Below are 27,197 nucleotides of genomic sequence, written 5' to 3'. Positions count from 1 at the left end.
TGTATTTTTTTATAAAAAAATAGCATTTGTGTTGTGTGATATATATATATATATATATATATATATATATATATACTTTTTTTTGGAAAACCCCAGAAATAAATCTGAACTAAAGAAGAAAAGAAACTAAAGCATAGCATTCTGACCATGTTTCTTTCTTTCTTTTGTTTTTCCTCCTGTGCTTCCACCTCTACCTGCTGGTCTCTGTCTGAATGTGTCTCCATCCAAAATCTTCTTATAGGTAAGTCATTTATCTTTAAACTATCCCATCATGCTTTATGTGGCTTATTCCTGGATTCATGAATATTGAGAAACACTTTTTGTTTGCAATATTTAAATTTTATTTAAACAGTGTTTGACAAACAGACCATCATCAGGGTTTAAGCTGTATGTACTACAGTATAGCAGTATAGTATGCAGTCTAATGTAGTAAACAGCCTATATGGGTGTTACAGTATGTTCCATTGGATGATTTTAATTGGCTTATGATGGAGTTAGATGATTGGCTGATGTTTTATGTTTAATCTTAAGTAATTTTTAATGTTTAAATCTAGTTTAAATTTCCTAATCAAATTGTTGTTGGTTTACATTACAACTCTATAGTTGCTTGCTACTTTCATGTGAAGTTGCACCACAATAACTCTTAAAACTATTCATGAATTTTGAGCCGTCCAGTAGTTTTATAGAGTCAGTTCCATTCATTAGACAAAAATAAATTATTTGATCATCTGGCATGAAAGAATGAGAAGAAAGATGCAGGGTGTTTGACTTGGTTCAAGGTGTTAGTGATGTAATCATACAGCCAGAGATATAATTCCTCTCTCTCTTTATGTGGACATCTATCTGTGCTGACACTCACTACATTAGTGACTCTTTTTCACTTGAAATCCACTGCTTAATTTGAGGGGGTTTTGTAGCTCTTTTTGTAAGAAACTCATTAGCATGCTATAATACATGCAGAATTCATGTTAAATATTTAAATGGTCAATACATAACATACAAGGAGGCTTTCAGCTCACACATCACATATACTACAAATATTCTGTATTTTATTTATCTAAACACCGCTTCCCTGCTGTTCAGTAAGATATCTTCTCTTGGCCAAATGCAATGGAAGTATTATGCATTTCCGCAGAGAAGGCAATCCCAGAATACATTGTGCCAAGCTCAGTGAAAGATAAATCTAAGATGGCAGATAATGTGAGGAAAAATGTGATAAATACTAAAAGTATTGATGAAAATAGTTTTGAATAATTAATAATGGGCCATTTTACAACATTAAAAATGCTTTGTAAGCGTCAAACAAGTCATTGAATTCAAATGAGATTCTATCTCTGTTAGTATACCTGTTAATTATTATTTACGCTTAAAAAAATTTGACATCTGGCATTGCTAACATGTATTTATTTATTTAATTATGTATTTATTCGTTCATTTTTTTAGATATTTTACATTAGGTAGAGCATTAAATGTATGTTGTATAAAATACCCATCATCATTTATCATAGTTTATTGAAAACCCCCTATTTAACCAGCAGTCAACTGGTTAAACAGGCTTTTTTTCTGCAGCCTTCATTGTCCTTCTCAACACAATCAAGATTCCTTATGCTTCTCTCCTAATCCCATTTTTGCGCAGCATATTTGATATCCTGTGGGGCAGAGGAATTACTGCGGAAATTACTGCTCTGCAAGATTTCTTTTTCATCCTGTCAGGGCAGAGAGTGTTCAGCTGTTCAAATACAGATATCAGGTGGTTTTTGTTTTTGTCACTTTGAGTCTCCTAACCCACCACTGGTACTTTGAGATACTGAATAGATATGTAATTGGCACATAATAGATAAATCAGCAATAAATAACCTTGAATATAGCAATTAGCAGAGTCCAGCAGGTATAGGAAGTAGGGTTGGGCCGATAGACGATGCCATCGTCCATCGCCGATGGCTGACAGATATCACGATGTTCAGCCGACATCGTGATTACCCCCCTAATTAAAACATCCTAATTAATCACACTAGCCTACATTAATCAGTGCTATGCATGCTTTATAATGAAGTTGTTCCTAATCACAATACAAATCAAAATACAATCCTGATCACAATACACAAAAACAGCAACAAAATTCAAAATAATTTGAATAATAAATATATTACAATAAAATTAAAATAGTGACGTGTAGCCAAGTATGGTGTCCCATACTCGGAATTTGTGCTCTGCATTTAACCCATTCAAGTGCACACACACAGCAGTGAGTAGTGAACAACACACACACACCGTGAACACCGTGGGGGTTCAGTGCCATGCTCAAGGGTCTCACCTCAGTCGTGGTAATAAAGGTGGAAGAGAGCGCTGGTCATTCAATCCCCCCACCTACAATCACTGCTGGTACTGAGACTCGAACCCGCGACCTTTGGGTTACAAGTCTGACTCTCTAACCTGATGACTGTCCTATTAGCCTAATAATAATTAAATGTAATGTTTTAATCATCTGACGTCCGCATCGCTCCTTAGGCATGGGTATACTTCACTTTCCGCGTTCTGTTCCGTCTTGTGCCCAGCTGCGACCGCACAGCTTATAAAGTATACTCAACCGTGGATGAGAGCGGACGGATGAGCTTGACACATGCACAGTATCACCTATTTGACCCGCTCTGTCTCAACATTCACTGGGGACACTTCTGATGAAAATGTTCTGAATATTGCAAATTGCTAGTTGCTAGGTAACAGTGTTGGGAGTAACGCATTACAAAAGTAACTCAAAAGTAGTGTAACGCATTACAATTCAGAGACAGTAATATTGTAATGTAACTAATTACTTTCAAAAGACAGTAACTAGTAATATATAATGTATTACATTTTGGAAGTAACTTGCCCAACACTGCTAGGTAACCATGCATTCCATCCATCTCATAATTATACAAAATACGAATTAGAGAGCTGCATGGATGACACATTTTTTGTAGGTGAAAACCCGGAAATGATTTAGCATTTTAGATAGCTCAGAGTTAGTTCCACTGTCCTGAAGTGTTTTTTTTTTTATGCCTGTAATAACGTCTGTGATTAACACAAGCCTATATATTTTCACATTTTATTCTATGCCATAAAATCAGTAGTACCCTAGGTGATGACAAATGGCTAAATGGGACTACAAAGGTTGTCTGGGACATTAAACATCATCACACCAAACAGGAAAACTCATCTACTCACTAGTCCACATTCACAGCCTTGTTGTGCTTATAATTGCACTCTTGCTTTCTCTCAAACTTTCAAGAAAAATGTCATGCGGCCGTGGTGTAGTTTTTTTATAGCCAGTTTTAGCTTTTTACTTCTGGCAATTGTATTTAGGCTTCAAAATTCATAAGTTGCTTTCTGTGAAGATTATCGTGATGAACAAAATATGTAAGCATCAACAACGTTTGTTGGTCACAGAGTTCATCATCCAAAAGCTAATGGAAAAATCCTGTTGAGTTTTTTAGTGAGAGAACCAAGGTGATGTGAACTTCTGGGTTGGCCTGTGAACATACGTCATCACTGCAGCACTCAATTTGTTTTTAAAGGAAGCATAAGCTTACACATGAGCGAAACATCTTCAGTTTGGAGTTTAGAGTTGTCGCTTTAAGAATACAGAAGGAGAGAGAAATAGAGAGCGACAGAGACAAAGGTTATCGATCCTCTTTATTGTGCCTCTTTATCTCTCTCTAGCTTTACTCACAGTAACCGTGGTATAGATACAGACTGCAGTGTATTATATGGTCTGATCTCTACAGTGCTCTCTCTCATGGTAATCATCAAAAGTGCTCTCAGGTAGCTCTGTCTCTCAAGGGTTTCTGGGGAAAGTCACTGTCAGGGTCAGCAAATAAGTACCACTGTTTTCTCACGTTTCAGATATTTTTCACATATCTGCATAAATGGAGATCAGCAAGCTGTGCGCTGAGTGCGACCCATGAGATATTCCTCAAACTTGCAGAAAATTGCATTTGGCATTGTTTCCAGTCTACGACTGTGTGCTCAGTTCAGCACCACAAATGCGAGAGCAGATGTTGCTGAACATTAGCCCTGAGCATTACCGTTCAACCATATGATACTCTATATGACTTTAAATGGTGTGTAATGCCATATCATTCATTAATGTAATGCTCATTGGTCCATTTACATTGGGTATGACTTAAATTGTAACTGCAACAGCCTCTCTCTCTCTCTTTTTTTTTTTTTTGCTGCTATGTGTTGTTTCATAAAGCATGTTGATGTATGTCCTCTTCCCACTCACTTCAGTATCACTTCATGTGTTAATAAAGACATGGGTGTATAGTATGTCTGTTTAAATAAGCATTTAAAACCATGCAAATTAGTCTTATCTGACACTATATACATGTATTATATATAGCTATTTTAACGATTTAGTTACATTGAAAATGGCACAGTGCCCCTGGGATGGCGGTTAATGTGACGCCAGTGATGCAGATGCACATATAAGAATAATGATGATGACGATGATGTTGGTAATTATAACGATGAGTTGGAGGATTATAAAGCCGTCTTGCTCAGTTTACTCACGTTCCAATAAAAGCAAGTTCTTTACTACAACTTTATATTGCAAATAATAAGGGTGATATCGACTCGAATACATTTATGAGTCACAGAGGGAAGCAACAGTCAATTCTTGTGTAGATTCTTAATGGTGTCTTCTAGAGGCCGGGTCAGTCCTGTGCGGTTTGGCAGAGTATCTGTTTATGTGTGGGTGTTTATTATGCGAGACCAGAGGCAGGGAAAGGCACATAGGGGCATTGAATCAACACTGAGAGACAGCAAGCAAGGTTATTTAATTTGTTAAGCATCTGGTGCTCTATCAAGAGACTCTGATGAAATATCTGGATTTTATGTATGCTGATACCGTGACACTTAATCTAGTTTTCGCATATCACCGACCTTCTACGAATTTACGCAAGCCATTCCTTGTTTCTTATGAAATGCAATCTGTTTGTTTGATATTCGAGGAAACTAGGAAACGTGGTCGGGGTTGTTAGGTAGCTGGTACTATGTTTGCTAGATACTAATACTCAAGACTAAGATGTCCTAAGGTTTTTGCATACCTAGCAAAATGTTTAGATTCTAGGTGTAATGGAATTTTCTGGTGATTTATTTAAGTTAAAATTTTCTCTTGAGTGTTTCTCCTAAAATTGATTGGGAGAAATGTAATTGCAAAAAGAAAGACAATCTAGATAAATTAAACATTAACTAATCATTAAATAATTAAATAATAAAATATTAAAAAATGTATTTTATTTTGAATAGGTGCCAAGGAAACATTTCATGTTTGTTTGGTTTAACTTAATGTACTAAAATAGCTAAAACTTAAATAAAAAAAATAAAAAAAAACAAGTTAGACATAAAAAGACAGACAACAAAATTACTAAAATTAAAATGGAAACAGAAAATATAAAAATAAAAAATAATTCAAAATATTTATAAAAACTATAATAGTATCTCACTTATACTAAAATAACACTCATCTAAGCATAGTCTGTGATGTTGTTCTCTTCCTACGTTATATAGGGCATTTTTAGTCTTGTAACACTGCAGTCAGACTGTTTGATTTGAAGTGCACACTTAAATCTGTGAGATTAATCCGATGACTTGCTTTGATTGACCCACATGATTTGCATAGATTGAGAATTTGTTTTAGCTCTGTAGTTGTTTGTAGCGTCTTGTCATCTTGCTTTGTTTACCACTGTTGACCCTCTTCAACTCAGTGCTGTACAACACCCTAGTACTCACTTGAGATCTCCATATTCAGCTGCTACTTGCATGTTGCATGCACACACATACACACATATGGATGCTCAGGCTAACAAGGTCAAAAGCTAATGTCTTGCCCCCTACCATTTGGCACAACTGCTTTCCCACAGATCCAAGGGCTCGCCCCTGCTTGAATTCATGTCGTAGTGATCGTCCATTTCTGTCTTTCTCTCTCTCTCGCCCCTTCTCTGATAGTACTGGGCATATAGCCAAGCGCTCCACACACTAATTAGCCAAAATATCAATAAAATATTGTTGTATAAATAAACCATATTCCCCCACACCCACCACCCCCTATTTTTCTCTCTGTCAACACTAACACAAGATTATTTATTTAATTTATTTTGGTCTAAAAAAGTAACAAGCGAGAAAGTCTGTAATTGGCTAAAAGCTATCCGTATCGATCTACCTCAAGCCTCGTCAATAACGGTATTAATTATTAGAGTTAATTGTCAGAGCAGTAACTCTAGTTAGAGTTTGAGGGCAGAGGGGTTTGTAAGCCACATAAGGAGGAGGAGAGAGCCTCATATTAAACAAAACCTCCCACCACTTGAAATATTCATTTCCTTCTTGTGAAGAAAAATAGAAAATAATAATAATTAAGGGGAAAGGGAATTCAAAACAACTCCCAGCAGTGCCAAGATGAAATGACAAACATGCAATATTGATACAAAATAAGCTAGAAGGGCTAAAAATAGGCCACAGAAGCACTTTGATTGGAGGGATGGCTTAGATTCGTTCAGCGTTAGAAAAGAGAAGGGTGAATGTAATCAAACAACTCGCTCTATGTCTCCATTGTTTCCTCTGTTGCCGGTTGCCTTGCCGCTGATACGGTCAACAGCTATTGTTAGTGAAAGACATGTTTTTGTTTTCCACAATCCAACCACCTGTTTTGAGAAGGGGATCGTGAATAGCTACATTTTCCGACCGTGCAGGGAACAATGCTGTCATTTCATCATCGTGTTGATGCTAGGAATCTGTCACTCAGTCAAATAGAGAATCCTTTTTTTAATACTCTCCAGAGGAATCATTAAAAACTAGGGGTGCAATGGTTCAACTTACTCACGGTTCGGTTCGTATCACAGTTTTAGAGTCACAATTTCGGTACGGTTCGGTATGTGCTATGTTTTTTTTCTCTCATCGCTCTTGTTGTAATGTATTGGGAAGCCAGAATTTGTATCCATCAACGGAAACATGCATTAGCTGAACTCTAACAAACCATATTACAGATGCATTGTCAGATTTAAGTTGAACCGCGGTCCTATTGCATGCCGAACCGTGTGTGGAGAACCGTACGGTTCGATTTTTTTACAGAGAACCGTTGCACCCCTATTAAAAACCCAATCACACGTTGGAGTGTACATATTTAGGGGTTTGTTTCAAAATATGTCTTGAACAGTATCGTTCATTAAATGAAAAAGGGGATGGAAAGATTGTAGTCCAAGGAGTGTCAGACCAGATGTTCTGAATAATGCATCAATGTCTTCACCTGACAGAAAACAAGCATAAACATCAATAAATAAATAAAAAAACAGCGTGACTAGATTAATCAGGAAATGGCAAAGCGTGTCACATTGCGTATCATTTACAACAGTAGGAATACATTTTATTGGTTTAGCTTGGCTTAGCTTCATATACGCATCAAATACAGTGCTGAAAATAGAACAGTTTCATATCAAGTATTAAAGGATTCAAAGGGGGCGGGACTTTGGAATTCATAATAAAACTGTCTGATTTGATTGTAAAAATATTTGCTCAGCCTTAAATGGTCCCTTTAAGGCGTATCCCAGTCATACTTGACAAATTAATACTTCACACATGCAGCTGGTCAGAACAAACTCAATTCCACCTTTTCAGGGGACGACACAAAAACAAAATCACACCCACTTAAATAGTCAAAATGTAAATGCGTACACATACATGCACTCTTACACCCACATTCACACACAAACACACAAGTAGTACCTCACACACACCATCTTCACAGTGGCATGTCCCCTATACTTACTAAACAAATCCATCACTATAACAGCCAAGTGAGTGAGGTGTTGACTCACAAAGTGAGATCTCCCTTTTTAGAATCAGTCTGGTTTTGTTGTTTAGTCCAGATAATTTACGCTGTGGTGGTAATCCTGAGCTGAGCTTAGAGAATGCATATAGACAAGCAACAGGCATATACAAGAAGACACACAAAGCCTGGGCAAGAGAAATTCAAGGGCTTGTTGCTGCGGTATCTCGTCTTTCTCTACTGCCGGTATGAACACTAGGGAGCAGCCTGTACCTTCTCTCAGAGGCCCTGTGCTTTCACCAGTGCAATAGCCACTGATGTGGGGTGTGCACGATCTAACAATCCGTCAGGATGATCACTCACACAATAACAATGGCTTACCACAGGACATCATGTCACACCTAAACAGAAAGCCGCAATTGAATATACATCTAGAATTTGCAAAATAAACAAAATAAAACAAAACGAATCATCCAAAAAAAAAAAAAAAAGGATCACACCCATTTCAAGTACATTTAGATTTGAATGTTTAAGACCTCCTCTCACTCCTTTTACCCCTTGGTTGAGGCTCTTTTTATGTGTTGTCTGTGAAGTCTGTGGAAGCAGTGAAGGGAATTAAGGTCTTAGACACTCCTTGTCTTGTTTATTTGCACAGCATACAAATGTTTGACTTTATCATGTGAGATCCGATCAAACCGCATTAGCCTGTCTTGTTTTTGCTAGTTTGCTTAATCTATTTAGGATAGGTACAAGTGGGACAACTGCAACAGCCATAACAATCAAGCTTTGCACAGTAATTATATCTCGGGGAGAGACGAGGAGATCTGAACCTTTGACTGAGGCTTAACATTTCAAATGAAGTGAAGCGCTCCCAACAGGCCTGCTTATTTACATCCTGAAATACTGCAGAGCTCTCTGAACATCTTTCCCCGCGATCACAGACAAAAAAAGCAACCCTCCAACTCACCTGCAAAAATGAGTACTGTGAATTGCAATTCATTTATTTAAACATTTGTATTTTCCTCTTCTTTTTTTCTCCATAGATTACAAAAGAAATAAGATAACATCTTGCATTTTATCCCCACTCTTGCATTTCTGCTGTTAACATATTTTACATATAATCTTTTTTTAAGGGTTTATTTGTTTTGTTGTTTTCCTCTCCGATTTTGTATGTTTGTTACCACAGTAAAAATTGTGTTCTGGATGTCCTCGATACCTTTAGAAAGTCCTAGAATATCCTGAAGTAGAAAGACACATTAAAGCTCAAATATCCACTCTTCATAAGAGAAGCCAGGACAGGTCAACATAATTATTCCACATCTTTTGCATCAAGTACACAGGTGTTAGAGTCAAATTCTCCCACAAGGCTTTGAGGCTGTTGAAATCAGCACTAAATCTCTGTTTTTAGTCCATTTGCACTCAAGAAAAGTTAGCTTCCTCCTGAGAGCAGCAAAATGAGGTGCCAAGTTAACGTGTGTTCCATATCCATTCTAACTTTGAAACCACTGATTTTTAAAAATGACATGGGTGGAATATCACACCTCGCACTCTCGAGATGGCTGCTGCTGGCACGTGCAAGAGCCGTACTCGTTGATGATGACAAGTGCCCCCTCAATATGGTTGGGTTTGTAGTCAACGTAGTACTCGGATGCAGATGTAGTAGCCATCTGCTGCATGGTCTGCTTCTGCTTCTGTTTGCGACGCTGGCTGGTGAAGCACTGCCTTAACTGCCTGATGCCTGCCGGGAAACATTTCCAGGACACATAGAGCATGAGGACCATGATCAGGAAGGAGAAAATGAGGGCCATGGTGCCTGTCACCACCTTGTGAATCTGCATGGTGCTCTCCAGGTCATCAGCAGATGCAGTCACCGTTAAGGAGTTGGTTACCACTTCCCCGCCCTCCACGTCCTGCAGGTCATAGGTATTTCTCGTTGACCCATCGTATATGAAGCCTCTGGCACGGTTTCTGGTAGCGGTGAAGGTCTGCGTTGTTGCTTCTACATTGTCCTCGCATAACTGGAAAGCGTAGACGGCATCCAGTATGTCCTCACCCTGTGCAATGTCCGGGCTGGCGCACAACAAGCCACTGTCACGTTGTCCCTGGAAGTTGCTAAGCCAGGAAGCCAAGGCACAGACATTCCTGCTGCATTCCCAGTCATTACCCGACAGAGTTAAGCTGCTCAGGGATGTCCATGAGTCCAAAATCCGCTGATCTATGTAAGTCAGTTTATTAGAGTCCAGCATAAGAGTGTTAAGGTTGGGTACACTCTCGAACACATGGGGCTCAATGTACTCAATCTCATTGTTGGAGAAGTCAATCTTCTCCAAATGGTCCCAGGTCCAGTCAAGGGTGCTGACCACAATGGTGGCCTTATTGTTTCGCATGTAGAGGGTCCGCAGGGATATGAGGCGGGGGAAATGGGCCAGATTGACTTTCACCAACTCGTTGTGCTCCAGATGCAGCTCAGTGAGCTTGAAGAGTCCGGCAAATGAATTACGTGCCAGGCTCTGCAGCTGGTTGTAACCCAGATCCAGGAATTGCATGCTCCTGCAATCCTGGAAAATCCGCACAGGGATGAATTTAAGGGCATTGTAGCGCAAATGTAAATTGGTAAGCTTCCTAAGGCCATGGAAAAGGTCTGGCTCCAAGGATTGAAGTCTGTTATAAGATAAATCCAATATTCGCAGATTGGGCAGAGGTCTGAAGGTCCCGTTGGGCAGGATTTCTATCCGGTTGGAACTCAGATCCAGCTCTTTAACCCTTCGCAGCCTCTCAAAGGCGTTCTCCTCCACAATCTCAATATTGTTATGATCCAAGTAGAGCCAGGTAAGCTGCGACAGGCTAACAAAGTCCCCTTCCCGCAGCTCAGAGATGTTATTCTCACGCAGGGACAAACCAATGGCACTGCTCAGGTTTTGGGGGATGTCAGTCAGGTTGAGCCCTTCACAATACAATAGCTTGTTGTCACATCGGCACGGCCTCGGACAGCTCCCTCCCACCAACGGAACTATTTTCAGAACAATGCCCAGGGAGCACAGTATTAGCCCAGGGGGCTTTCTTAGTGGCCACTTTAGGTACAGACCAATTAGGAGGAAATCCATTAGCATGAATATCCTGCAGTGTCGTAGAGAAAAAGTCCATTGAATCTTTCAGATCTTGGTCATTTTAGATTTTGTGATTTGTAACTCCCCAAGTCTTTTCAGTTGATATGTATTTATAGAGAATATGGATGGTGAATCGGTACTTAAAGAATCAAGAAATCCTGCCACATTGAAAGGAGAAGAGCGACGGCAAATAAACGACAAGTCACTTTGCTCATGTTAGATCAGAGAAAGGAAAAGAGAGACGAAGGTACAAAAAAATGCGCTCCTCAAGAATCAATCTCACATGAAAGGATGCCTACTCACCCCTTTCCAGAGGCTGACAACCTCTATTCAGTTGATCCCTTTGTGCCGACGCTAATTATGTGTGAAACTAAAAAAGACTCCAGTGTTGTACAAATTCAGCCCCCCCTCCTTTTCATCGGACACCAGATCCTGGCAGACTTACAATGTCTTAGTTCTCCTCGTGTGAAAGAGCCAAAAAGAGAGCGAATCCAAGTGGCATTCAGCAGGCTGGTAGGAAGTGCAAGTTTCCCGGACTGCATGCATGAGCGCTGTCCTCTCTCCACCGCTCCTCTGCATTGACTGCTGCGCTGATCTGTGGGAGAGACGAGTGGGGGAAAACATGCACGAAGGAGGGAATAATCCACTCCAAACTCTCACGCTCCCTCTTTTCCTCCCTTCTTGTTAAAGACTCCCGATCTGTCGTCGCAAATCACCATCCATAACCTAAAGTGATCACTGACCTGCACAATGTACATTGAGTGAAGCTCATTGGCATTCTGTCAGTGGTTGTTTCTTCGCAATTGTGAACATGCAAAAGCTGTGTGATCTGCATCATATAGCTCTATTTTTCTTTTTCCTGTCCTTTTTAATTTTTTGTATAGTAGTGATATCCAAAGATCATTGATGATAGTGTGTCTAGTAAGACTCAAATCTTCAGTAAAGTCTTCTTTGTATGAAGCTCATTTCCTGTGGGCTGCGGAGGCTGTAGATGCTGAGGCTGAAGACAGGCGCGGTGTATGGGGAGGAGAGAGATGCTCGATCCCTTGCAGCAGACTAGTGCACTGGCAGTGCATGCAGAAACACCTTCTGTTCACTGAGTGTCGTAAGCCACTCACAATTCAGCCCAGGCGCCCTCTCCCTCTCTCTCTCTCTCTCTCTCTCTCTCTCTCTCTCCCTCCACCTCCCCCTGCTGCTCTTCTGCTCACCCTTTTTTTTCTTCAATGTTCTCTCTCTTTTTCTTTCTTTCCTTCTCTCTCGCTCTCTCTTTTCGGTGCCTGAGACAATTTGATATTTAAGAGAGGCTGGGCTTAAACTATGGTTTAAATGAAGCACACAACCGAAACATTACCACCCCCCCTCCACTCCCTCCCTCGCTTCCTAAATAAATTGGAACACAGTATCTATCTGCCAACGTCTACCGTTAGTAGTACATAGTTTGCTTATTACTACAGATTAATATCCTTCTAATGACTTAAGCAGTGTGTCAATTCCCTGTGGTTTGATGTGTTGAAAGTATTGCATAAACAAGAGGATTTTTAAAAAATTGTTAATTATTATTTTATCAGTTATTATAGGCAGAGCACATGGCTACGGGTGGGCAGCACCCTAAAGGACGTATGCTTACTCAATAGAAAATGTAGTATATCATGTTATTAATTTATATTATTTTTTTATTTTTTATTTTTCAACATTTTCAATGAATTTCAACATCATTCTGATTTCTTAAATCTATATATGTATTATTGATTGTTTTTTGAGATTTGATAACATCATGTCACTATGTGAGTTCCAATGGCTAATTACTCTTGCTAGCCAATGAGCTAACCTAAACCAATACTGATACGGTCTCCGAGTGAGATTAATGTGTTTTTTGCCAGACTCCAATCGAACCATCAGAGTGAATTCAAAATGGCACTGTAGTGTAAGCATTGCCTTTTCAGGCTGTTAGGTTGTTAAAAAATGACCTTGTGCACGGCGAGCATGGTAATGGCATCATGCGCCATATGTCATAGCAGTTAGCTGGTAGCACACATATGCTCAGATATAGTCCACAGCATGGCGACTATCTTATCCTCCTCCTCCTCCTCCTCCTCCTCCTCCTTACGCCCCACCCTCACATGCCCTCGTTGGCCTAGTCTTAAACCCGAATCACTACATTTACATTTCGTAATGCCGCCTACCTGGGCTTGTTTATCACAGCCGTTTCAAGTCTCGCCATCCAATTGGAATACAGATATCATCTGTTGCCACTTAGCCAGGCTTACATAAATATTCTGCTCAGGAGCCTTGTTGCAGTGCACCACGGATTGCAGTCCCCAGGCTTGTCATTTCATTCCGATTAATTTTCAAGGACAATGAGCTGTGACAATCCTGTACATGAAGCTAGCATGCATCTGTTGGTTTGCCTGCTTTCTGATAGCTCCCCTAATTTTAAAATCAGCCTTTTCCTTTGCTTAGCATGCTGTGAAATATGAATTAATCTCATGTTGAAAATATGCCACACATAGTCTCCTTAGTCCGCTAATGGCACAGGAGTCTGCAATCAATGTATGATTTTAGAAACATTTTAAAGATTTTAAAGGTCATATTGTAATTTTTGAATGAACAATTACTTTATTGGGATTCAAAACCAAAGCTCCTAATTTTTTTTAAATATAATTATAAATATAAGTGCACTTTTAAAAACAAGTTGTATTACTGTTAAAAGGTTGTGAGATTATATTGATGATGGAATATAATATGGGTTTAAATGTTACACAAATACAAATTTATTTTTTTCATTGTTCAGAGCACAGTTGTGTCTATATTGTACACCCCATTACATTTTATAGTGATTAGATAAATCCCAAAGGTACCTTGCTGGATAGATATGACTCTTCTTCATTTCCATACTTAATAGAGATGACATGAACAAAGGAGGTGGACCTGAAAATATTCAGAGCATCAATTAGATGTGCATTGTGTTTATGCGTTATACACCTAATCAATATCCTGTTATGTTCAATGGTAATGTTTTCTGCTTCATTAAGTGTTTAACCACAGATTTCCTTATCCGGTGGAACTAAGCCATTAAACCGCTAACGCTTAAGTCCACCGTAACTCTCCTGCAATTATAATGTATACATGCTCTGCCCTGTCCTGATGAGACTTAAAAGGGCCACACTTGCCAGGCAGAGTACAGCATTTAGGGACATGTTAAATCAAAGGCTCTGCTCTGGATTAGCAGTCCTGTCAGTGAGGTCTACCTACCCGCCTCAGTCATGCTGCAGAGATTTGCATGAAGACCTGCACACAGTTACTACTATTCCTGACCAGGGGAAGCATTGCCTTGAAATGACTTTTTGTACTCTCTCTGCCGTCTTGGATAATAGAATACTGGTGCACAAAAAAAGTCACCCATTTCCCCAAGGGCCTGACTCCATAAGCCTACTCTCAGATGAGTATGAAAGAGTCACTTCTCTCAGTGGGCCATTTGGACACTGTGAGTCATTAAAGGAATGTGGAGGTCTTTGTGGAAACTATGAGAACTCCTGAGTGACCCTCCTTTCTACTCATTGCGCCATTGTAGTGGTTTAGGATTGTAGGCCCTCATTAATGCAAGTGGGATACTCTGAGCTGTCAGAACAAAACATTATGGGGAATAATCACACCTCTCTCTTTCAGTCTGTGCCTTTCACCTAATTCTTTGTTCTTAGCTGAAGACATTTTCACTAGACCCGTACAGAATATGTACTCAAAGATGAAAACTAATCAGATTTGGGAGGAATCTGAACTTTTGCCATTAATACAATTCTGCAAATTCCTGACCACTTGTAAGTGACATTTATTTGTTTTTCTTCATTACAACTGCAAAGAGTTTTGAACAAATGTTGTGTAAATAAAAGATGCATTATAATATTTGTAAGCCTGGTACTCTCAGCTCCATTTGATATATTTAAATCCCTTCACTTCAAAAAAACTAAATTGTAATGACCCCAAACTTTTGACCAGTAGCATATGTTCACACACACACACACACACACACACTCCTATCGTAATGGGGACATTCCATTGGTGTAATGGTTCTTCAACTGTACAAACTGTATTTTCTATCCCCTAAACCTACCTCTCATAGGAAACTTTCTGCATTTTTAGATTTTCAAAACATTTCATTCTGTATGATTTATAAGCTTGTTTCCTCATGGGGACCTAAGAAATGTCCCCACAAGATCAAAATTTACTGGTTTTTACTATACTTGTGGGGACATTTGGTCCCCATAACGTAGTGAATACCAGCACACACACAATAAATATGAAGATTATTTATAGTTTGCTGTATAGTCTGCTTGGATAATATGAATGTAATCACTAAGATTTTTTTTTTATACAGTTAGCTTTTAAAAATCAAACTACAAGACTCAAAGTAATGGTCTTAGGGTAGCACTTTTAAAAACAATATCATTATTGTGAAGATCCAGAAGCCTTTGCTGCTCAGCCCTATTCCCTAGCCGGTCCGTGCCCTGAGGTTAAAGGCTTATTGATTTGCCTCTCTAAGCAACTCCATCTCCACTGAGAGGTTCTTTAGGTGAACCACAGCTGAAGCCTCCTGACCAAGGTACTTTGGTGTGATACAATTTTGTAGTGCTCGTCCAACAGAGCTACACTTCATGTGTCTGTGCATTTACCAAGAGAACAGCCTGTTATGCTGCCTGAAGTTGCAGCCTGGTATTTGTTATCATATTAATTATTTAATTATAATCATAAACACACTGGTCTGTAGCACAAATAGTTTTACCATTTACTGCAATTTGTTATTCTTCTAGTTATTTACCAGTAGCAGCAAATTAATCAAATTCTTGCACATTCAAAGAAAACAGCTTTCTTCAGTGTTGCAAAATAAGGTATTATAAAATATAGTGTAAATCATTGAATTGACGTTACAAAAAGTGACTCAAAATGCCCAAACTGCCCACTTAGGTTTTCGATTAGGGGACCTGATTATTTTTGTATTGTATAAAAACAAATAATAATAATAATTTCACTAAATGGGCCTCCCTGATTAAAATTCAATGGTTTATTTTGTATCCTGATAATTACTCTTTAAAAGTTTGACTGCGTTTTTTTTTTTTTAATTTAGATTCTAAACAAGAAACCAAAAACAACTTCCCTTCAGAGAGAAGAGATCATTACAATGGAGCTTTGCTGAGGTCAATTGTTCATGTTTAGATTCGGAATTAAGAATTTTGAATTAGTTTATGATAAATGATGAACTGATCAATACAATGCAGTATGTGAAAAATAGGACTGCTTAATTGTGCATAATTGTGTAGCCCCTGACTTTTGGAACAGATCGAGATATGTGTGATTGTTTAATATGTTGTTTTGTGACGACATGTGTAACACAGTTCGTAGTCACGGGAAGAAGGAGGCGGGAACCGGCGAACACTTAAAGATTTTTATAAAATAAACAAACACAAAACGAAAGTAAAGCAGCAGCCCCTCGCGGACGACTGCCGCACACAAAACACAAAATAAAAACTCCCGAGACTGCGCTCTACTCCCCCCGATCACGGCAGCCGCGGCGTACCTGGGGGTAAGGACAGACAGACGAGGCGAGAGAAAAGGAGACGGAAGGATGAGGAGAGAGATACGAGAGAGGGGAGAGAGGAAAAGAAAAAAAACAAATTATCGGTCCGGTTCCCGGACACACTGCAGCTTGGTCCTCAACCGGCTGAGCAAACACAAAATAGCGCGACAGCCCCTCGCAGACGACAGAACCAGAACCAGAACACAAAATAAAATCCAGGCCTGGTCCTCTCTCGTCCGACACTGTCGTCACTCCTCCCTTTTATCCTTCCGGAGCTCCTCCGTGAGACTCGAGACCGGTGAGTGGTGCAGGTGTCGCTCATTATCAATTACTCCACCGGCCTCGCTCCGTTCCCACAGCTCTCGGCCCCGCCCCCACTCGTCACAACATGTTGTTGTCTGATTTTTCTAGATTAGAGAATTATTTGTTTTGGCATACAATCTTCCACCAGCCTGGGCATGTTTTTTTGGCTTTAAACAATTTTTAAATTAATCTCATCTCAATCCTTCTTGAATATCCTCAATGTACTGTACAAAAAAGACAAACATGTAGAGCCATTGAAACAGCCAGTCAGCTTATATATCCTGATATCATGTTGACTAGCACCTCTGTGATCAAAATCTCATCAGTGACAATAAATATTGGACAGTCGACAAACATGCAAAAAAAAGAACCACATCCCAAATGGATATGTAGACTTTGATATGTAGTCTCATGAGTTCTCATAAGCTCAGTATTCAGACCAGCTATTTTGTCTGTCATTACCATCACAAAGCAATGTGTCATTACAAGTCAGTCGCTGTCTTCATGGTTGCCCATAAATCCTGCTCATGAATCACTCGTTGAGTCATTCAATGAATCATTTTTTGAAGCGTGATGTCCTAGTCTCTGTCTGCCATTGTCAATATTGTTTTCCCCCCCCCCTCTGTCTTTAAATGACACTGTCACTAGGGCTTGTCACACAAGTTCATGCTAGTGGGCAGGTTTTCATGTCGCCTGACAATTAACAGCATCTCCTATTAAAGATTCTCTATGGTAATGTGTTATTGGAGCCCAGCGGTGGCTAAAGAGGGGTCTCTGGGTGTATATGGTGGTTAATGCCTATAATTGGCCCTCTGCTGAGATAATGTGGAGGGATGACAATGAAGGGTCAGGCCGGACTGAGGCTTACCCTGCCTGTGAGAAGGGAGGGAGGGAGAGAGAGGACCATGGAGCTTACCGTGAGCTGCAGCTTTCACCAGAGTGCTGATCCCATTTTGTATAGCCAATGGAAAGGAGGGGAGACGAGTGTGTTGCGCATTGGTTAATGATGAGGGTTGCTAACCGGAAGGTTGCTGGTTTGATGCCCGTTTGGAGTGAACGTCTCCAGGTTACGTATGTAACCATGGTTCCCCCACGTGCTCTCACTCGAGAAATATTTATCCCAAGAGCCCCTGTATATCTAACTTCTCATAGTTCGATAAATACTTCATTTTATTCCTCAGAATCAAATGCAAACAAACAACCAGACAAGTAAACACGGTCTGGTGTGATAAGCTTCATATCAAAAATTATATATCTAACTTCCCATAGTCAGATAAATACTTAATTTAATTCCTCAGAATTGTGTGACCAAGTGAGCCACTTGGTCACACAAACAATATCAATCTCCTCGGAGAAAAATAGCCGCAGCAGGTAGCTCTCACTCAGAGGGGGAAGAAACCGCAGCGCGGGTTTCCGAGCCTTGAGAGAAAAGCTGCTCATTATAATATTAGGCATAATATGCTTGTGTAATGATGTTTGTGCAACTGGCGATCTCATCGACGCCCTACAGTGTGCAGGACCCACCGAGACACCGAGAGAAAGAATATGATATTCTGTTTGGACAGAAGAGACAGTAAAAGCATGGATGGATAGATGGATAAAGAGACCTGCAATTATGTATTTTCATGTGTATTGAAAAATACTCATGTAAGTGTCACGTTTTAAATACAGGTTGTTTATGTATATTCATTTATTTAAAATTTTTGCCTATAGCCTTAGTAATCCTGAAGACATTGATTAGCTTGTTCAGGTGTGTTTGATTAGGGTTGGAGCTTCTGTCTGCAGGACTGCGGCTCTCTAGGACCGAACTTGCCTACCCCTGGTGTAGGGCAATAGAAAATATAGTTTGTACAGTATAAAAAACATTACGTCTATGGAATGTCCCCATTTAGATAGCTAAGTAAACGTGTGTGTGTGTGTGTGTGTGTGTGTAGCACTAATGACAAAAATATAGAAACATTATCTGGAATATTTACTTTGTAGTTAATAGTGTTTCTTTTTCCGTATAAATTATTACAAATACAAAAATTGCATCATTACATATTATATTACATTTTACAAATATGATTAAACATATTAAATTGTATTAGTTTGTTTATTCTTACATTTATATATTTATTCATTTTTATTTTATTTATTTATTCATTTTTGTAGTAACTTGCTGTTAAAATGTTAATATCTATATTAAGAAAATTCCTAGTAAATCACTGCTCTTTTTCTTTCAAATATTCCATGAACTCCCAAGCACCCATTTTCAGCCCCCTGGGAGTCCCTGGACCCCATTTTGACCCTTGGGAGTTGGGACAGACAGACAGGTTGGACAGGATAGATGGCCTGATTAGAGTGAGGTTGGAGGAGCGGCTGGATTAGAAAAGCTGAATGAAGGTAGTGATGACGGGACTGTTGTAGTAAAAATAGGTTGTTGGTATAATGAGCTGTGAGAAAAGGTATTTCTTCAGTAACCTCTAATCAGTGCTGTGCACTCAGAAAGACCCTCAGTAAACTACAGCCGGTGGTAGAAACAGAGCTGTCCTGTGACACCTGTCTAGACCTAATGAAAGGCAGACCTGTAACCACACACTCAAATCAACTGCAGCTAGCAGTGAACCAACACGCACGTGTCACCGGTTACCAGAACATGAGTGGACTCCATCGACACAGACATCACCTCCCTCAAGTGGTGTAAAGCACTCGTTTTTGTGTGTATGTGCGTGGTAGAGAATTTAGCCAGATCCCTGGAGAATGTGCAGTGCTGTATGTGCTCTGATAAGCACCTACCAGTCTCCCAAATGGGAAAATCAATAAAACTTCATCTTTACAGTCTTGGATATTTGCCTGGTGGGAGAATGTGTCACATAGAGCTGTGTTTGAGTGCCCGTTGGGACCACACATATACATCAACACATTTGTTGTGTCTGTCAGAATCATCATATTTCTCAAGTGGATAAACCCGATTCAGCTCTCTAGATGGACCTGAATTAAAGTGAGTAGAAGTAGAATGATGGAAGTGTGTGTTTAGTCCATCCATTACTTTCCAAGCCAACAGCAGACACAGTAGGCTGTATTATGATGATGAATATTATATGATGCTGGGTTATGCTGAGGGTTCCGGGTACTAGCTGCATCAGTGACTGTTTGAGGGTGGCTAGACAAGGTTCTTCAGCAGAAGACCGGTGTAGACAAGGACGAAGTGTGATCCTAGATTGGTGGTGTTTCGCTTACAGCTCTTAGACGCAGACACTTTATTTATTTACCACGCATACAAAGCACATTGTAAAAGATGCTGGGTTGTTTCAACTCAACTTTGGGTCAAATATGGACTAACCCAACCATTGGGTTAATTTTTTTATTTAATTTTTAACCCAAAAGTTGTGTTAGTCCAAATTTGATCCAAAGTTGGGTTGAAACAACCCAGCATTTTTTAGAGTGCAGTTTCACTAGATCTGCACCTACTTCAAGCTCTGCCCACACCCTCTCATTCAAAAAAATGAATGTTGCTCTAGTGCTTTTTCTAAGCTGTGCTGTACTGCATTCCTCATTGCTGGCCATCACATCCCACTTCTGTTGCTCTCTGTCTGAATGTCTTCTTACCTACTAGAAACCTAGAAACTTAATAACGTTATATAATTACACTAAACACAGCAACACAATTAAATCAGTCAAATCACAAGTAAATGTAATTCAATGTGCCCATGCTACTAGTTTATTGGAATACAAAAGTTGGCTAAACAAAGTTGAACATGTATGTATGTTTTCATTAATTAATTAATTCATTCATTCATTCATTGTTTATTTGTTTATTTATTTACTCATTCCTTCATTCATTCATGCAGTTAATTAAACACTCAACCACATACATTTAACAATAGCCATTTTTATCTGTCTGTATGTCGTTTTATTATTCTATTGTTCTATCTTTCCATCCAGCATTCCATCCAACTTCTAAATCATGATTATTTGCAATATACAGACTCATGGTGTACAAGTAAATATATAGAATATGTCTAGAACCTCAGGTTTTTTTTTTTTTTTTTTTACATGCATGCAGTGTGCTTTGTAACAGCCTTGCAAACAGAACTTAGTTTTGAAGTGAGTCAGGCTTTCTACTGCCAAAAACCTGGAATCTTTGAACTGCCTTGTTGTTCTGTGAGGTAGTGCAACACGGATGATAGGATAATAAGACACTGCCGTTTATGTGCTTATTTATGGTGCAAGGTTAACAAACAATGCAGCGCTCTAATAAGTTTAAATCCTTTTATACTTACAGATGTTGACATTCTTTATGGGTATATGGGTGTTTTGATGTTTGTTGTGGGAGTCAACATATCTCAGGCTAACCAGCCACTTTAATTACTGCAAAGCTAACTCCCCCTCCTATTCCATGGCCAGCAACCCACAAGGCAAACACACACACAGTGTCTCTCTCACTCTTAACTTACCACATACAGTCCTAGCATGTGACACTTTTTCTTGTCATCATCTCACCTGTTGTCATGGTTACCATCAGGGCTTTATTGTGAGTCAAATCCAGGCACCAGGCCCAGAGCACTCACACTCTGCTTAGGTTGAGTGGATTGTTCTCATGCCCTCACAACCCTTCCACCACACAGGCCAAAGAACCACACAGCGCATGATTTACTCCAACTCAGAGGTGTTTGGTTTGCAGTCACTGCCTCTGTCTTTTCATGTAACGTTGGGCACACGCATGTCAGTCAACATTTAAAAGCAACACTGACTCACAGGACATGAGTGGAAACAAGCGGAAGGGAGAGATGCCTGTCACGATGCTGCTTTGTGAATGTGTGCTTGAGACAAAAGGGACAAAAATACAGTGTTCACATCGCTTGTTTTACATGCAGTGGGCGTCTTTCAAGAGACTGTTAGAAAATGTGACATACTTATCTGATTAGTTAAGAGCTATGAAATCCGTCATAGCAGAGACTTACAAACACATTACGATTACAAAGCCTCCCTTCAGATATAAAGGAGTAAATATCATATCCAAAGCATTATTTTGATGGGATTAGTTTTATAGGTGGTGTTTAAGTTACTTTTTTTTTTCTTAACTTATTGTTGGGTTACTTATGTTTCAGACATTTTTATTAGGTTTAATATAAATATTTTAGTTTGGAATCAGTATGATTTGTTTGATCAAAAAAACAGTAAAAACTAATGTTGTGAAATATTAGAACAATTGAAAATAAGTGGTTTTATTAATGTGATACTTTTTCAGGATTCTTTGATGAATATAAAGTTAGTGATAAAAGATAAATGATAAAAAGTGATAGTAAATACTTATATTACTACAAATGATTAACAATATAAGTCTTTATAACAATACAAGTCTTTAAAATTTCTTATTTGCCACCACAGGAATATATATATATATATATTTTTTTTTATGCATATATATATTTTTTAAAGTTTGTAATTTAATATTTTATTTTATTTTAATAGTTTTAGTCAGCAGTAGCAACACTAGGAGATAAATCAGCCATTTTTTTTTTTTTTTTTTTTTTTTTTTTTTTTAAGTATATTAAAATAGAAATCTGTTATTTTAAATTGTAATGACATTTCCCAATATTACTGTTTTACTGGTTTTATTTATTTATTTATTTATTTATTTTCAAATAAATGTAGCCTTGATGAGCATAAGATGAGCATTGATGAGCATACTTTTCCAAACTCTTGGACGATAGTGTCTATGTGTATATATATAGATTTTGTTCATGATCACACTTGATGTAACCAGTTGACATTCTGAGCAGTTTCTCTACTTATTGAAACACTTTTCTTTTTACTTTAGATGGGATGCCAGCAGCACAACTATCCATTATTGTATCCAGGCAAAACATTGGTGTAAAGGTTAAAATCTATAATGAAGTTGTGCCAGGTAGCATTACAACAACAAAAAATGTGCTTAAGGTATTTGACAAAGGTCAAAATAAATGAGAGGAAGTGTTGTAAATATATATATAATTTTCCAGGATCATAGACATTCCTATCCAGCCTAGATTTCTCAGAGGATGCATGAGTAAGTCGAAAGCACTAGGTAATTTGTTCTGTAATTTGTTGGTTGTGTTTGAAGAACACAGACATGTTCATATTGGATGGGATTAAAATCACGTAGGATGTCAATAAAACATAAATTCACTTGACACCCTTAGAGAAAACTTGTCCCATACCAATAGGGCTTAATTTGGTTCACTGGACTGGCTTCACAGGTCCCAAATAATAAGTTTCATGCAATATGTAAAACTTTCTCATTCATGTCAACTCTTCAGTAGGCCACTTTTAATAAGTGCACATTTTACTGACAAAGGCTAAAATGGCCTGGATGCCTCTTACTGCAGTGCTGTGAAAAGTTACAGAGTCAGAGCCAAAGCCTTTCTCCTCTCTCAGATGGTGAGAAGATAAGCATTTTAATGAATATTTACGTTCCTCCTGTCTTTTTAGAATTTGTAATTAGACACATGGCTTTCTCTTACAGGGAAATCAAAGTCAATAATTGCTCTGCTTTCCGATGGCAACATGACTCATTCCTTTTGAGTCTGCATTGCAATGAGAGATATAAGACTCTTGAAGTTCTTGTCAAGGCCTCTACCTTGAGCTCCACTTAGCAAACCTATTGAAACAAACAAATTCAAACAAATTGAGCTGTGGTGCTCATGTGGGAATTTTGAGTTTGAATCTGACCTCTACATTGTTTCCTGTCATTCTTACACGTTTCACTTTTATATTAAATGAAATTGCAAAACTGACCATGTTTGGACATACATAAAAATATATACATTCTGAATATCTATCTATCTATCTATCTATCTATCTATCTATCCTAAACCTTTTTTTCAGTGTAGTTGGTAAGTTGTCACAGATATACCACAGTATAAATGGTTGAAGATCTCTACCTCTTTACCATCACATTATTACGCCCAGCCTGCCAGACTGATTGCTTCCGTTATTTCAAACTTTCCATACTTTCTGTCTTTCCCTCATGTTTGTGCTCCGTTCAGATGGCAGCATGTGATGAGCTGTGCATTTTCAAGCCAGTCACCTATTAGCTGTTGTTAAAGGGTCCAGTGAGTGGAGATCCCGGGGGCCGCTGGTCTTTCTGAGGCTGTCCACACATGGCAGTTCTGACTGCTGTGAGCCTCTCCTCCAGCTGCTGCATTGGCACACAAATGATCCCGGTGCTCGTGCATCTCCATGGAGACACGTTTGGATCCTGTGTGAGCTCTGACTCTCTCCAGCTCAGTCTAGTCCTCTGGCCTGCAGTATTTTGCCTTTTTTGTTCATCCTGTGTCTGCAGAACGTCACCGTAGCAGCAGTGTAACTGCTATATCGGTTGTATCGCTTAAGAAAATAAACTCTCCATTCACTACCGTTCATTTTTTTTTTATATAAACAAAATTATTTTTATTCAGCAAAGGTGATTTAAATATATCAAAAGTGACAGTAAAGACATAATATTACAAAGGTTTCTATTTCAAATAAAATCTGTTCTTTTAAGCAGCAAGATTCCTGAAAAAATAATTCTCAAAGAATCCTGGGAAAAAAAAAATGTATCACTGTTTCAAGTAAATTAATAAGCAGCACATTTTTGTTTATATTAATAAGGATAAGAAATGTTTCTTGAGCACTAAATCTGCATATTAGAATGAATTCTGAACAATCATATGACACTGAAGACTGCAGTAATGGCTGCTGAAAATCCAGCTTTGTCATCACTGGAATAAATTGCATTTTAAAATGTAATTTGTATTAACACGTTACCTTACCCTTACCAGTCATATTTCATAATATTACTGTTTGTACTGTATTTTTAATCAAGTAAATGTAACCTCTGTGAGTTATAAGATAATTCTTGCCGACTCCAAAGCGTTGAACAGAGGTGTACTTATTTATTTATTTATTTATTTCCCTCCAAGAAATGAAAGTAAAAAGTTTATTCCATTACATTGGTAAAAGCCTATATTAGAGAATATAGTGGTAGTGTAGTTGTAATGTATCGTGTTAATACTAATGCCACAAATGCAAAATGCCATCCAGCCTCACAATGGTTCTGGTGAGGTTAATAAAAAAGTTATTCTTTGTATTGAATGTTGCCTTTGATGTGGACCAAAAATGGTAGGATTAATTGGACAGAAGTTTAGTATTTAGCCTGTTCCATACAACAATAAAAGTACAGCAAAACAGAAGTAAAAAACTTTCGAATGATCTTTCCATTTCTTCTTGTATAAAAGTCTCCTCAGAATGCAGAGTGCACATCCTTTTGACCGTAATGGATAAAACATGCTTGTAATGTCTAATTCCCATTTTCAGAGTCTCCCCGGGACAACTCAACTGCAATATTCAGCTCTTCAAAAACTTTCACTCCCATATAGATGAAATATGAAAGACTCATATATGAAATACTTAAAAAAAAAAAAAAATTGTCTGCACATCTTTTTGAGGTACAAGGATTTGTTTTCATTCAGAGATGTCATATGCAATGAGTGAGCATCTTCAAGGTTTTGTACAGAAAAAAATAGAACCATGAGACCTATATTACAACAAGATGTACAGTGTCAAAAGTGTCTGCTTTGTGCAAGTCTTCAGAGGCAGATGTCATGGCTCGTCATTTGCTAAGATGATTTGCTGTTCTGTCCTTTCTTCTTTCTTTGAACAGGTGCCTTAGTTTGTGTTTTTGAATCTTACCTGTGGATTGCAGATGATAATTTTGTTTTCAGTTAAACCATTGTTTTTGAAACAGTATATGAATTTGTCTCACTTCTACTGAAACCTGGAACATTTTGCTGGCACCCACAAATTCCTTTCATTGATGTTTCCTTCCTGTTCTTTAATATATTTGTCAGCTGGTCTTCACTGTTAGTTAATAGAGTTGGAGTCAAGACCAGAAACCCAGATCAAGACCTGTTGATCCAATAATCAGGCTTTACCTTTTTGGTAAAGATTGGTGTTCCAGAGTAGTATTGTTCATTGGGTGTCTGGCAATCAGAACATTAGTGGCACGTAAAGAGCCTGTTTACACAGCAATCCTCCTTCCACCTCCCTCTTTTCTCCGTATGAGTGTTGTGCTCCATTACAGACTGCAATCCAGTTCTGTCTGGCGTCTTGGTGGGTGTCATCTATCACTAAAGCAAGTGTGATTTACACCATTGTGCTGACACAGGTTCATGAGATACGAGCATGAACTTGCCACAGCTGCAGTGTAATGGCACTCTCACCTTCGCTTGCCAGCGAGAGACACTAGTAAAATACATTGTTTGTTTTGTGTACCTCTGACTGTAAGCACAGCTCAAACTATTTTATTGAATCCCATTACAATTAAAGGACCAAAAACAATGTCAGTACAATCTCTTATCCTTGTCAGGGATATATAAGTACAGAATAGTTAGTTGTATATTAACTATTGTCCATTAATTGTACAAAATGTATTAGTAAAATGTTTTATGGGGAGATAACTGATTAGTTGACTAGCATATTTGACACTATACTTATATATGAAAATGTTTATTTCACCAGTATTTCACCCATTGTTACTCCATGTACGATTTCGGAGCATCAATACAACAACAACAGCAATAATAATACTACTACTAATAATAATTGTCTTACTATTACTATTAGTCAGTTACTCCCAACACTGTCAAGTACAGAAGCCTCTATGCAATGTGTGTTTTTGTTTGTGGAAGAAAAGAAAAAGAAGGAGAGGAGAAATGAAATTAGTGAGAGGAGAAAAAAGGTGAGCCGCAAGCTGTAAACTAATAGAAGGAGCCTGTCTGATTTGTCTGATGCGGTGGCGGGAATTGATATTTCCCGCAAGCCTCAGGGGCTCGAGTGGAAATTCCTCCTCTGAGCCGCATCGTTCCCACTCCATCACCCTGATCCATAACTCAGAAGGAAAAATGAAATGAGAGAGGAAGCGTCAGGGGAGAATGAACTGATGAAATGGGATTATGGTCCTGTATTAAGAGCAGCTCCCCTTGAGTCCTGGCGTCGGAGTCGGGCCTGTGTGCGTATAAATGCAAGGCTGCATTCAGCATCTCAGTGCTGGAGCCGCCAGACATGAGAGAAGTGCAAATGTGTGGATAGTGAAGTCAGAGGAGTTAGGACTGTGTATGGGCATAAGAACGTGTGTAAAATGAAAGCTGAATCTCAATTCATAGATTTACCAAGTACAAAAAGTGTGTGTTGTTTTTGGTAGTGAAGTACACAATTCCTACAGTAGCACATAAACTGTTTCCCCATTATTTTGAATGATGTCTAGTCATTTTTAATTATTGGATGATACTTTAAAGATTGTAATATTTTAATTATTGGAAATATTTTTTATGTTTTTCAGAGAGGCCTCTTGTTGTCACTAAGGCTGCATTTATTTGATAAAAAAAGACAGTAAATGCAGTAATAATATATA

The 27,197-nt window shown here is 38.6% G+C and overlaps 2 protein-coding genes across 2 annotated transcripts in view; one reads left to right on the top strand and one right to left on the bottom strand.

Moving 5' to 3' along the window:
* ctnna2 (catenin (cadherin-associated protein), alpha 2) overlaps window positions 1-27,197 on the top strand; it is a 468,558-nt gene that overhangs the window by 334,308 nt on the left and 107,053 nt on the right. The gene's annotated exons all lie outside the window — the stretch shown is intronic.
* On the bottom strand, window positions 7,359-12,055 carry LOC107711523 (leucine-rich repeat transmembrane neuronal protein 1-like). The gene has a single exon (XM_016516511.1). It carries the CDS (start codon window positions 10,909-10,911, stop codon window positions 9,337-9,339), a length of 1,575 nt encoding a protein of 524 aa, XP_016371997.1. The 5' UTR covers window positions 10,912-12,055; the 3' UTR covers window positions 7,359-9,336.

Source organism: Sinocyclocheilus rhinocerous, unplaced genomic scaffold, assembly GCF_001515625.1.
Source record: "Sinocyclocheilus rhinocerous isolate Xijiao unplaced genomic scaffold, SAMN03320098_v1.1 scaffold2252, whole genome shotgun sequence".
NCBI lineage: Eukaryota > Metazoa > Chordata > Actinopteri > Cypriniformes > Cyprinidae > Sinocyclocheilus > Sinocyclocheilus rhinocerous.
Note: the sequence above shows the minus strand (reverse complement) of the source record. Positions and strands in the feature narration are given on the sequence as shown.

Excerpts from the sequence above, each read along its gene's own strand:
- LOC107711523 (XM_016516511.1), bottom strand. The coding sequence starts at position 10,911 with ATGCTAATGGATTTCCTCCTAATTGGTCTGTACCTAAAGTGGCCACTA.